The 12,395-nt window shown below is 68.8% G+C and overlaps 1 protein-coding gene and 2 long non-coding RNA genes across 8 annotated transcripts in view; 2 read left to right on the top strand and 1 right to left on the bottom strand.

Annotated features, from left to right (window-relative positions):
• LOC121662832 overlaps positions 1 to 1,064 on the top strand; it is a 2,490-nt gene extending 1,426 nt beyond the window's left edge. The window contains exons 2-4 of the long non-coding RNA XR_006015428.1: positions 1 to 316; positions 711 to 856; positions 956 to 1,064. The exon at positions 1 to 316 is cut by the window's left edge and continues 232 nt beyond it. This is a non-coding gene — a long non-coding RNA (uncharacterized LOC121662832). The remainder of the gene's footprint in view (positions 317 to 710; positions 857 to 955) is intronic.
• A 1,428-nt stretch (positions 1,065 to 2,492) lies between these two features.
• LOC121662825 (cAMP-specific 3',5'-cyclic phosphodiesterase 4C-like) lies at positions 2,493 to 10,817 on the top strand. 4 transcript variants are annotated; one of them, XM_042024430.1, is made up of 15 exons: positions 2,493 to 2,616; positions 6,023 to 6,211; positions 6,287 to 6,323; positions 6,433 to 6,497; positions 6,615 to 6,664; positions 7,224 to 7,339; positions 7,444 to 7,537; positions 7,971 to 8,149; positions 8,233 to 8,331; positions 8,402 to 8,566; positions 8,650 to 8,749; positions 8,832 to 8,986; positions 9,070 to 9,192; positions 9,351 to 9,533; positions 9,606 to 10,817. In XM_042024430.1, exons 2-15 carry the CDS (start codon positions 6,180 to 6,182, stop codon positions 10,113 to 10,115), a joined length of 1,908 nt encoding a protein of 635 aa, XP_041880364.1. In that variant the 5' UTR covers positions 2,493 to 2,616; positions 6,023 to 6,179; the 3' UTR covers positions 10,116 to 10,817. The 4 variants fall into 4 exon arrangements, with proteins under 4 accessions (XP_041880364.1, XP_041880362.1, XP_041880363.1 ...); XM_042024428.1 differs by lacking the exon at positions 2,493 to 2,616 and adding an exon at positions 4,088 to 4,345; XM_042024429.1 differs by lacking the exon at positions 2,493 to 2,616 and adding an exon at positions 4,091 to 4,345 and having other exon boundaries at positions 7,227 to 7,339.
• On the bottom strand, positions 10,521 to 12,263 carry LOC121662833. 3 transcript variants are annotated; one of them, XR_006015431.1, is made up of 2 exons: positions 11,910 to 12,263; positions 10,521 to 10,992 (listed from the first exon to the last, which is right to left on the bottom strand). It is a non-coding gene; the product is annotated as an uncharacterized LOC121662833 (long non-coding RNA). The 3 variants fall into 3 exon arrangements; XR_006015429.1 differs by lacking the exon at positions 11,910 to 12,263 and adding an exon at positions 11,643 to 11,899; XR_006015430.1 differs by lacking the exon at positions 11,910 to 12,263 and adding an exon at positions 11,643 to 11,899 and having other exon boundaries at positions 10,521 to 10,989.
• Between the last annotated feature and the right edge of the window lie 132 nt (positions 12,264 to 12,395).

Here is a 12,395-nt window from a genome sequence, read left to right as displayed (position 1 = left end):
ACTTCGGGATCAACAGCACCTCCAGCATCTTCATCCAACACCACCACGGCACCATCTTCAGCCAGGACAGCAGGATCAACAACACCTTTGACACCCTCATCCAATGCCACCACAGCACCAACTCCATCCCACACGAGCGTGTCCAGATCCACAGAGCATCCATCCAACTCAACGGCAACACCAGCCCCATCCTCACCCAGGCCCTCTGGGCCTGCTTCCCCCACACCCACCGTGAGCCCGGCTCCCAACAGCACCAGCACTGTCACCACCAGCTCCAGAACGAGAACAGCTGTTGGCAGCACAGCTGGTAACTCTGGTGAGAGCCAGGCTGGGGGGCACTGGGCAGATGGGGGACCTGGGTATGGGCACGGATCCCCCCTAGACCCCCCACTTGGGGCTGCACCCACAGGAGGGCTCAGGGTGCAGGTCCCAAGGTGATGCCAGAGCCCCCTGGCTGCTCCCTCCTCCTTGGGGGGCTGTTGAGGGCTCCTCTTTTCTCCCCCTGCCTCTGCCAGGGAGGGCCCTGGGCTGGTCCCCCAGGGGTGGAGGTGACACAGGAGCTGGGTGCCAGGTCTGTGGTGGATGGGGTGGTGGCAATGGGATGACTGAAGCTGGTCTGGAGCCTCATCTTTCTCCGTGGTGCTTGAAGGCCGGACACGAGTCTCAGCAGTGCCAGGGGGAATAACGGGGTGCCCGTCTCGCCCCCACAGAGCAGCACCCCACTGAGCTGAGCCCTGGTGTGGTCGTCGTCATCTCCCTGTCCGTCTGCCTGCTGCTGGCGGGGGTGGCCGTGCTGCTGGTGCGGCTGTCCCAGCGCGGGACCCTCCCCTTCCAGCACCTGGATGAGGTGCCCATGGTGCGTGGGGGGGCCGGGGGTGGCGAGGAGGGGGGTTTTGGGTGGGCAGCGGGTCCAGGGTGCGGTCACTCACCCCGCTCTCTCTCTCTTCTTCCCCAGAGCAAAGTGATGGAGGGGTCCCCCGTCACTCCCCCCTCCCCCCGGTGACGCCCCCGCCGCAGCCCCCCGGGCTCCCCACGCTGCTGAATAAAGACGCTGCTGCCCTGGCTCTGGTTTCCCGTCTGCCATGTGCTCTGCAGCCTGCCCGGGGAAAACCCCCGCTCCCGGGGGAGGCCCCAGCCGCTTTCGGGGTCCCCCGCCTCGGGCTGGCGGCCCCGGGGTGTTCCCGGGCCGGCGGGGTGGGTGCGGGGTGCGCGGCGGTGGTGCCCGGGGTGGGGGGAGCCGCGCAGCCCCCCCGGCGAGGTGGGATGGGAGGGAGCGAGCGGCCAGGCACGCACGTCGCCTTCCTTCTGCTCCGCTGCACTCGGCCGAGGCCGCGCTCGCCGCGAGGACCGGGCACCGGTAAGGGGCTGCGGGCGAGGCCGGGGGGCTGGCGGCGGCGGGGACCCCCGTGCCGGGCATCGACAGCTCCTGGGATTGGGATGAGGCCGCTCCCAGTGCTGGCAAATCCCGGGGGGCTCGGTCCTGGGGGGCTCTGCGGGCGTAGCCGTGCAGCCGGTGTGCCCCGATTCTCGGGGACGGTGGGCAGTGGTGTCCGGGATGGATCGTTAACGTGGCACCGGTGGGTTCAGAACTTGGTGGGTGCTGCGGGCTGGGGGCCATCCCCGTGGCCTCAGATCCACGTCCCTGTCCCCATCCAGCCCACGGGAGCACCGGGAGTGGGGCGGGGGGGGCCCGAAACCCGAGGTAGGGGCTGAGCCCGGCCGAGCCCCGGTGCCCAGAAAGCAACGGGGGGAGGAGCCCGCGTGTCCCGGCCCTGGGGTGTCCCCAGCTACGGGAAGGGGGACCCCGCCGGCGAACCCCCCCGGCCGCGGCTGCCGGAGTTCCCCCCGCAGGGACGGCGATGAGACGGAGCCGGACAGCGCTGCCCTTCCTCGGCACGGAGGTGAGACCGGCACCGGGGGCCGCCGGGGGGGGCGAGGGGTGTCCCGGGTGTCCAGGGGTGTCCCCGGTATGAGCGTCCCAGCGCCGGGCCCCCAGGCAGCAATAACCGGGCTGGCGGCGCTGAGCGGGAGTTAATTATCCCCTTAATGGGCGGTTAATTATTATTCACCTCTGCGTAATTGCGCGCCGGCTCCGGGGGTTTTTCCGGCGGGGTCCCGGGGGAAGTCGGGGGGGGGTCCCCTCCGGTGGCGGCGGGACGAGAAGGAGGAGGAGGACGGGGGGACTCCCGGCGGCTCCGTGCGCTGCGGGCGGAGCCGCTCCCGGTGCACCGGCTGCAGCGCCGCACCGTGTCCAGCAGGGGGCGCCAGCGCGCTACCGGCGCTCGGTACCGGCGGCGGCGGCGGGGGGCGCTGCCCGGGCGGGACCCCCGGACCGGGATCGGGCAGGGACCTCCCCGGGACCGCTCCCCGCGCCCCTCACCGCTGCTCTGTTTCCCGGCAGCGCTGCCGCGACCCCGCCGAGGCCGCCCCGTCGGGCCCGGGCCCGGGAGCGGCGGTGGGCGCCGTGCGCCGGCGTTTCTCCGGGACCCCGTTGCTGCCGCCGCTGGGCTGCCGGTTGGCCGAGGCGGCCCGCGCCCCCGAGCCCGAGGCTGCCCGGGTGGTGTTCACCATCGAGGAGAGCGGCCCGAGCAGCGGCGATGAGTCCGAGCCCCCCCGGTAAGGGCGGGACGGGGAGTGGGGTGGTGATGCCGGCCCCGGTGGCACCGGGAACGGGTCACCGGGCAGGGCACGGCTGGCGGGGACGCTCCCGGGTTCAGCACCGGCGGCCGGACAGCGGCACCGGGGCAGAGCACCCGGTGGGTTGGGGACTAACCCCTCTGTCTGTCCCTGTCACCCCCCAACACTCCTGTCCCCCACTGTCCCCACCGCGCTGTCCCCATCACTCCCATCCCTGTCACCCCCGTCCTCACCCCCCTTGTTCCCACCACCCATCCCCATTCCCTCTCCTCATCCTCCTCACGCCCTGCCCGAGGTGACCTCGGTCCCTCCCGCGGTGGCTGGGCCCCGGCTGTGCTGCTGCAGGGCTATTTTTGGGCCATTCCCCCTGTCCCGTGCCTCTCCCAGCCCGGCTTGTGGGGACAGCAAGGAGCTGGCACAGCCGAGGGACGTGGCTCTGGTGTCACTTGTCATCCACCCCTGCACAGACACGTGGGCACAGTGACACTCCGATAAGGACTGGCCGTCCTGGGGACGGGGACTGGCTGTCCTGCGGCCAGTCCAGCCCTTGCTGTCCGAGGCTGCTGGCTGCCAGCCAGCACAGGGGGCTCTTCCCTCTCTCCCACATTCCCTGATGTCCCTCTGTCCCCACATCCCTCTGCCCTGATGTCCCCACGGTCGTGCTTGCAGCCCCCCAGGACTCCCATCCGGTGGGTTTTGGGGTCCCTGCCGGTGCTGTCGTGGCGGGGGGGCCCTGTTGCTGCGTCCCTCGTGGCTCCCTGCCGGCTGCTGGATATTTTTGTGGCCATCAGGAACAGCAGGTATCCACATCCTGCTACATCAGCCTGGGCAGGTGCCAGCTCCCATGGCCAGGCTGGTGGGTCCCCCACAGTGTCACTGCCACCAGCTGGACCTCACCCTGCTGCTCCCTGCTCCACTCGGCAGTGACTCCAGGAGGGGACAGCACCAGGGAGGGGCTGGGGCACCACGTGCAGTGGGTTTGGCTCTCACAGGTCGCTCAGTGGCACCATGGCATGTCCACACCACGTGTCTGGGATGCTCCATGCTCAGCTGTGTCCCTTGGTGGCACCATGGCACAGCCACACTGCAAGTTCTGGATGCTCCGGGCTCAGCCATGTCCCTCTGTCCCTTGTTGGCACCGTGGCACAGCCGCACCGTGTGTCTGGGATGCTCCGTGCTCAGCCGTGTCCCTCAGTGGCACCGTGGCACGTCCGCTCCGTGCGTCTGGGTCCCTGGGGGCTCCGTGGGGCATTTTTCTGCGTGTCCAGGCAGAGCACCCCTGCCCTTTCAGGAGCAGCTGCCGCCTCGGGGACAGCAGGGTGGCCGGTGGCACCGGGCCAGCGAGGGGCCACGTGCCCGGGCCGCCAGGCACACCGGGGGGGGACCCGCTCCCTGCGCCGGCTGCCGGAGCCAGACAGTTGTTTAATTTCCCAGGCGCAGGGCGGGAGGGGGATGGAAAGTTTCCCGGGGCTGCCGGGGCCGGGACAGCCGCACGCTTCCTGCTCCGCACCGGGGGCAGCGGGGCCTCGCCGCCCGCCCGGGGGTCCCTGAGCCGGGCCATGCTGCCCACCACGCACTGCTCGCCGGGGGCTTCTCCGGCCGCGTCCCCCCGCAGTTCCCCCCGCAATTCCCCCGTCCTCTTCAGGAAGCTCCTGATGAACCAGAGCATCCGCCTGCAGCGGCGCTTCACCGTGGCGCATCCCCTCTGGTAAGGGGGGGACGCTGGCGGGTCCCCGCGGGCGGGGTGGCCCCGGGCTGTGCTGCCGGGACGGCGGCAGTGGCTCCCCCGGAGCTGTGGCACGTCCTCGGGGCTGTGGGCCCAGGGGGACGCGGGGGACGAGGAGGGGACAGCGGGTGTCCGTCCCCACATGGCCGGGGGCTGAGCCGGGCAGGGGGGAGCCGCCGGACGAGCAGGGCTGAGCACGGACACCGCTCATCGCAGCCATGGCCGGGCAGAGACCCGCGGGGGGCTGGCCCGGTGGGAACGGAGGGGAGCTTTGCCCTCCAAATCAAGGCACCAACCCACCCACCGCGGCTCCTCCCTGCCCTCCCCACCTCGGAGCTCTGTGGGGTTGTTTTTGGGGCGCCGTGGGGCTCAGCACATCCGTCCTCAGCAGCGACAGCATCTATTTATAGCGGCCCCGGCCCCCCCGCCGGCCACGGACACCGCTCGGAGGTCATTAACACTGAAGCGAGGGGGGTTAATTGGGCACCAGCCCCGTGGCAGGGGCTCGTGTCCCCCGGGGCTGTCCCCTGCGGCGGCAGCGGGGTCAGGGGTGGTGGCACGGGGCCGGGAACAGACGCGGGCATCACCCCGCGGGGCCGTCGGAGGGACAATGCGGCTTTGTGTCGCCGGTACCATCGGGGATGGGAAGCCGAGGCAGGAAAACAAGGGGCTGCGGGATGGCATGACGCGGTGCCGGCTGGCACTGCCACTGCCGGGGACGGCCGCGCCACAGCCACCAGGGCTGCCGGAGCGGGACGATGCTGCCGGGCAGCCGGTGCCCGTCCCGGAGGCACTCCTGCATCGGGTAGGTGCTGGGCTCCCGAGGGGACACGGTGGCCCCCGTGGCATCTGCGCTTTCCCAGTGCTCTGGGGTGGCTTGTCCCCGTCCCCACGGCGGTGGGGGCGGCGGCGGGAGGGGACAGGCTCTGGATGGCCCTCGCTGAGTCCCTGTTGCGTGCAGCATTTCCCATGACCCCGGGGCCAGCAGAGCAGGAGGGGGAGCGAGGCGGCCGCGGCCAGCTTGGGGACACTGCAGGGTCACCATCCCTGTCCCCTGTGCATCCCCCCGTGGATGCACACGGCTGCCAGGTGACTCCGGTTGGGGTGCCCCTGGGCTGCTGCCAGTATGTCCCCAAGGGCCAGGGCTTGGCTTCAGCATCGGTTTCTGTCCTTCGATGTCCCCTGGCTCTGTGCCGTGGCTGGGATATTGTCCCCTCCATGGGACACGGCACCTCGAGACGGGGCTGATGGAGGCTTTGGGGCTTTGGAGGACTTGGGACCATGGTGCTGGTGACAGGTAGGGGGAGGGACAGGCAGGAGCCAGCCCTTCCTGGGGTCTCTGGAGCTGGGAACTTCAGGGCAGCGGGTCCTGGGTGACATGGGACAGCCTGGCTCTGCTAGTCAGTGTCCCAAGTCCCAGAGCCCACTGTGCCAGCAGGGAGCTGAGAGGGTCCATGTGCACCGAGCTGTGCCCGTTCTCAGCAGCAGGTGAAAAGGCCAGCAGGGCCAGACTGGCCACCAGTGTCACCACAGGGCTCACCAAGCCAGAGTGTGCAGGGAATGGTGGCACAGAGAACCCGACAAACCTGGCAGCATCCCCTGGGCTGAGGTCCCTGTGCCACCCACCCCGTGCCAGCCTTGTCCCCTCTCCCCTCACAGCTTCGACCTGGAGAATGGACCCCCCGGCCGGGGCGCGCTGGACCCCCAGGCCAGCCCGGGCGCGGGGCTGGTCCTGCAGGGCACCTTCTCCCACGGTCAGCGCCGCGAGTCCTTCCTGTACCGCTCCGACAGCGACTATGACCTGTCCCCAAAAGCCATGTCCCGCAACTCCTCCATCGCCAGCGACCTGTGAGTGTCCCCCAGCCCACTTCCCCTGGGACCCCCCTCCCTTCCCCGAGCCTCACGCTCCCTCTGCTCCCTCAGGCATGGAGAAGACATGATCGTCACACCCTTTGCCCAGGTAGGTGCCAACGCTGTGCCCTGCCCAGGAGGGGACGCGGCCCGCACCCAGCACCGGGCTGGGTGTCCCGGGGGGGTCCGCCCGAGCCCAGCCCCCTCTCGCCCCCCAGGTCCTGGCCAGCCTCCGCACCGTCCGCAGCAACCTGACGCACCTCCAGGACCGCGCTGGCATCAAGTGAGTCGGCCGGGGGGTGGGAGGGCGAGGATGTCACCTGAGTGGGGACACCAACCCATGGCAAGCGGGGGGCACCGCTGTGGGGGTCCCAGCCACTCAGCCCCCCGTGTTTCACAGGCGAGGATCGAGCAGCAGCCTGCCCTCGGGGAGCAAGGCCAGCCTCTCCGGTGAGTGCCGGGGGGACGGTGGTGGGGACATTTTGGGGCGAGCTGGCTGTCCCTGTGTCCCCAGGGTGTGTCCCGCCGTGCCCCGGGGGGTGCAGCAACACCACCCCCCCCCCCCCCTCCCCCAAGCCAAGGCAGAGCTGCGGCTTTGCCCTTTGGGATCCATGTCTGGTTTTCGGCAGCTCCTCCCGCCCGGCCGCCCTTCGCGGCGGTGGAAAAGCTCCGGTTGACGTCAAACCTTCCATTAATAAAAGCCCGGCGGTGAGCGGGGCCCCGCGGGAGCCCGGCTGCCCCCGGAGCTGGCTGTCACCCCGCGGGACAGCGTGGCACGCCGCGTGCCGGGGCTGCCACGCCATGGGGACAGCGCGACGGGGCTGAGCCCCGCTGCCCAGGGATGCTCGACCCCGACCCCCGCGTCCCCCCGTGCCCCCCGCCGCCCCGCTCGGGGGCTGGTGTGACCCCCCGTGCCCGCGAGCCCCCGGGTTTGGTGTGGCACCGGCCGCCCTGTGCCGGGTGGCCGCGCCGCTGGCAGGTCCCTTGCCAAGCTGGCGGGTGCCCCCAGCAGAAGATGCTCACCAGAAGCTCTCGCGGGAGACCCTGGAGGAGCTGGATTGGTGCTTGGACCAGCTGGAGACGCTGCAGACCAGACACTCGGTCAGCGAGATGGCCTCCAACAAGGTAAGGGTCCCTTTCACGGTCACCCTGGCGGGCATGGGGACCCTAGAGCCCCCCAGCATGTCCTGCCAGCCCCCCACGCCGCTGACCCTGCCAACCACCCACAGTTCAAGCGGATGCTGAACCGGGAGCTGACGCACCTCTCGGAGACCAGCCGCTCCGGGAACCAGGTCTCCGAGTACATCTCCAGCACCTTCTTGGGTGAGGACCCCCCTGCCCTGGGGTCACCTCTCTGCTGGCAGCAGGGTGGGCTTTGTGCCCCCGGGGTCCTGGGGTGTCCACCGGAGTGGTGCAAGTGGAGGGTCCCACTTGTTTCTTGTGGAGGAATGGAATGGGGGGAGCAGGGGGGGTTTCCCAGGTGTCCCAGTGGGATTTGGTGCCTCAGAGGTGTCACAGCTTTTGTCCTGGCTGGGGGTGCTGGTGCATGCTGGTGCATACTGGTGCACTGGGGCTGTTGGGGCCATTCTGGTGTCCCTGGAGGAGTGTCCAGGCCTGTGGATGCGGGTGAGGGAAAGTGCTGCAGCCCCCCAAATTGTCACGGTGTGACCTGTGCCTGTCCTCAGCGTGACCCAGGGGGATGCTGGCAGAGGAATTTGTGCTCCTGCCCTGCTCATGGCCCCCCATGTCACCCCAGACAAGCAGCACGAGGTGGAGATCCCCTCGGCGCTGGCCAAGGACAAGGAGAAGGAGCGGAGGAAGCGCCCCATGTCCCAGATCAGCGGCGTCAGGAAGCTCACGCACAGCTCCAGCCTGGCCGCCGCCGGCATCCCCCGCTTTGGGGTGCGCACGGACCACGAGGCGCTGCTGGCCAAGGTGGGCCCTGGCAGGGGTGACCCACCCGACCGTGGGGTCCCCAGCGCCAGCCCCCCATGGATCTCTGTCCCTCTGGTCCCCAGGAGCTGGAGGACACCAACAAGTGGGGGCTCAACGTGTTCAAAGTGGCCGAGTACTCGGGGAACCGCCCGCTGACCGTCATCATGTACAGCATCTTCCAGGTGAGCATCCCACCGGGATGTCCCTGTCCCCGTGCCCGGATGGGGACGAGCCACCTCCCGTCTCCCGCAGGAGCGTGACCTGATGAAGACCTTCCGCATCCCCGTCAACACCTTCATCACCTACATGCTGACGCTGGAGGACCACTACCACGCCGACGTGGCCTACCACAACAACCTGCACGCCGCCGACGTGGCGCAGTCCACGCACGTCCTCCTCTCCACACCCGCGCTGGAGGTGATTCCTGCTCACCTGAGGCCACCCAAGTGTGCCTGGCGGGGCCGTCACGCGTCCCCAATGCCTTTTCCCACCATTCCCAGGCTGTCTTCACGGACCTGGAGATCATGGCTGCCATCTTCGCCAGCGCCATCCATGATGTTGACCACCCTGGGGTCTCCAACCAGTTCCTCATCAACACCAGTGAGCTGGGGCACAGGGATGGACCTGGGGGATAATGGGGGCCCCCAGGAGTGACCCAGGGGTGACCAGTGCCATCTCGCAGACTCAGAGCTTGCCCTGATGTACAACGATGCCTCGGTGCTGGAGAATCACCACCTGGCCGTGGGCTTCAAGCTCCTCCAGGAGGAGAACTGCGACATCTTCCAGAACCTGAGCAGGAAGCAGAGGCAGACGCTCCGTAAAATGGTCATCGACATGGTACAGGGGAGCCGGACCACCCCGGGGTGGGGGTCTGGGCTGGGGGGTCAGCCTGAGCCCCATTCCCACCTCACCCTGCCCAGGTGTTGGCCACGGACATGTCCAAGCACATGAACCTGCTGGCGGATCTGAAGACCATGGTGGAGACCAAGAAGGTGACCAGCCTGGGGGTGCTGCTGCTGGACAACTACTCCGACCGGATCCAGGTGGGGACACGGCACTGCAGGTGTCCATCCTGGCTCTGGCCTGCCGGGATGTCCCGTTTGGTGCCACCACTCTCGCGACCCCAACTGGGGGCCAAGCGAGTTCGTGGCACAGCGTGGGTGGCCCTGGGGGACAGAGGACACGGTGTCCGTGCCCGCAGGTGCTGCAGAACATGGTGCACTGCGCCGACCTCAGCAACCCCACGAAGCCGCTGGAGCTGTACCGGCAGTGGACCGACCGCATCATGGTGGAGTTCTTCCACCAAGGAGACCGGGAGCGGGAGAAGGGCATGGAGGTCAGCCCCATGTGCGACAAGCACACGGCCTCTGTGGAGAAGTCCCAGGTGGGACGGCAGCCTGGGGACAGGGTGGGGGGCGCAGGGCCGGGCAGGGGGCTCAGCTCTGCCTCTCCCCAGGTGGGATTCATCGACTTCATCGCCCACCCGCTGTGGGAGACGTGGGCCGACCTCGTGCACCCCGACGCCCAGGAGCTGCTGGACACGCTGGAGGACAACCGGGAGTGGTACCAGAGCATGATCCCGCGCAGCCCCTCCCCTCCGCCCGAGGGAGCCGCAGTGTCCCCCGCCACCACCGACAAGTTCCAGTTCGAGCTAACGCTGGAGGAGGAGGAGGAGGGCGAGTCGGACACGGAGCTGGAGGGCACCGAGAGCCCCCTGGACGAGGACAACAGCGGCTCCAAGACACCGGGCACGGATGACTCGGAGTCGGCCGACACCAAGCGCCTGTCCCCCGGCGCCGGGGACCGGGACTCGCCTGTGCCCCGCCCCAGGGACGTGGACAACCGGCGGGCGCTGGAGGGGACGCTGCCGAAGGACGGTGGCAGCGGGTGCTCCGGGCCTGAGGGTAGCCAGGGGCTGTGCCTGGACACGGAGGGCAATGTCACATTCCTGTCCCTGGGCACGTAGCGGCATCGGCCCGTGGGTCCCCTCGCTGCCAGGGGACGTGGGACTGGGCACTGCCCCGAGCGGTGCTGGGGACAGCGGGGAGCACTGGCACTGGAGGGACACGGAGGCACCCAGGTTGTGTCCCCGTTCGGGAGCTGGGCAGGTCCTGACAGGCACGAGGACCATGCCGGCCTTCTCCCTGCTCCCACCAGCTGCTGGGAAAGGTCCCTGTCCCCTTCAGACAGGGTGTGGGGACACCGTGCTCCGGCCCCAGCCCAGCCCTGGGGACATCACGCCCTGCAAGGCTCCAGGAAGGAGCATTCCAGCACCTTTCCAGGTGTGCCCCTGCAGGACAGCAGCCCCATGGTGGGATGAGGTGGGCGAAGGGTGCTGGTGGCACCCCCAGGCACCGGCGCACAACATGGGCACGACTCAGTGGTTTATTTATTTGGGGACAGGTTCACTTTTTAAAGCCTTTTGTAGCTCACTTTTTACTACGAGCCTCCTCGAGGCTCGCACACATTTTTGGGGCGGAAAGGCGCATTTTTGGGGAAGAAAGTTGCATTTCTGCTCTGCGATCACTCAAAATGCCATTTGTATTGCACATTTCAGACCCCACCCCCCCGCCCCCCCCCCATGTCTCCGGTGTCCTGCCTGGGGCAGGGTCCTTCGGGATTCTTCCTTCACCTTCCAGAGATTAAACCCGGTTTGTTCCACCCTAAACATGAGCCTTGTAAGCGCCTCTTTGTGTCACGGGAGCCGCAGCCAATGTCCCCAGGGACCGGCGTGGTTGGTGGCCCCGTCTCCCGCCGGGCACCGGGCAGGGCCTGGCTCCGTGCTGGAACAAAAGCGAGCTCCTCCCTGGAAACGCCGATCCATCACTGGCAAACACGACCTGCTAAGGTAAATATTTAATCGCCGGCTTGGCGCGGTGCGGAGCCCGTTCCCGGCTCTTCCGCATTGCTCGCAGCGCTGATTTATCTCCACAAACACGTCCCCACCCGTGGCACTGCCCTGGCACGTGGGGCCCTCGCCCCCTGCCCGCCCTGCGCTCCCCTTGCTGGGCCTGGGGAGCTCGATGGTTCTTTCCCAGCCCAGAGGTTTTCCAGCCGGGAGTGCCGGCTGCTGCACAGGGTGGTGGTGGCTCCGTGCCATCCCTGGTGGGTGCTGGATTATCTCCTGGTCTCTTCCTTTTGGAGAGGATCAGCCAAGGCTTTGTGCTCTCAGAACTCCTTGAACCCAGATCCATGCCAGACTCTGCTGGGCTGGAGCGGGGCAGGAGCTGGTGGAAAAAGCCCTTTTCCCCCCTTTCCTGGCCGAGGGGCTGCAGCATGAGGAGGGTGGTGGGGCTGTTGCCTGGGGAAGGTGATGGAAAATGCCCACAGCAGCCAGGTCAATCCCTGAGCCTGCATCCATCCCTGAGCCTGCATCCATCCCTGAGCCTGTGTCCATCCCCACGGCTGCGTCCATCCCATGCTGGACTGTCCGTGCCATCCCGCTGTCACTGGGGGCTGTGGTCAATCTCCCCACTGCCCACCCCGTGCCCACCGTGTGCGCCTCGGTCCTTCCAGGGCTGTGGGTGTGGGATGAGCCTGGCCAGGAGCAAAGAGCTGCACCGGGACAGAAACCACGGACTCCCCCCCTGTCACCCCGCGCCGCCCCGAGCGGGGCAGGGCAGGGCCCGGGAGGCACCCGGGGCCCCGGGCAGGGCAGGGCAGGCCCGGGCAGGGCGGGGCCGCTGCCCTGAGGCCGCCATATGCTGCCGGCCCTAAGCCCCGCTGGAGCCTCAGGGCGAGGGAGGACATGGCCGCCCACCTGCGCAGCAGCCCCGCCTCAGCGCCAGCCGCCCTGTCACGGGAAGGATTAGGCTGCCCGCGACTGCAGGCCTCAGGGAGGCGTCGCAATAGGGCGCCATGTCGCGACAGGCGATGTCAAACCTCGACCCCCGTTGAGCGGGAATGGTTCGGTCTACACCCCCGCCGGAGCAGGGGGTGGTTCATCCCGCGCCCCGCGAAGCGCGGCCGGACCGCACCACTGCGCGTTGCCGGAGGAGGGGGCGGCGCCCACCACCGCGCCGGGAGGGGGGGTCTCCTCCCCCCAGTCCGCCCGCTGTCCATCAGAGCGCGCCGCCGAGCCAATCAGCGCTGCGCTCAGGGGCGCGCCCGTGACGTATCACCTAATTTGCATAGCGGGCCCCGCCCCTCAGCCGACGTCACCCGAGCTCCGCATCTGCTGCAGTCGCTGCGGGGAGGAGGCGGCGGCGCGAGCGCGGCAGAGGTGAGACCCCCCCCCCCCCCCCCC

This window comes from Corvus kubaryi, unplaced genomic scaffold (assembly GCF_017639235.1).
Source record: "Corvus kubaryi isolate FWS band 111438036 unplaced genomic scaffold, C.kubaryi_AGA036_p1.0 37262, whole genome shotgun sequence".
Classification (NCBI taxonomy): Eukaryota; Metazoa; Chordata; class Aves; order Passeriformes; family Corvidae; genus Corvus; species Corvus kubaryi.
This window is presented reverse-complemented; position numbering and strand designations above follow the sequence as displayed.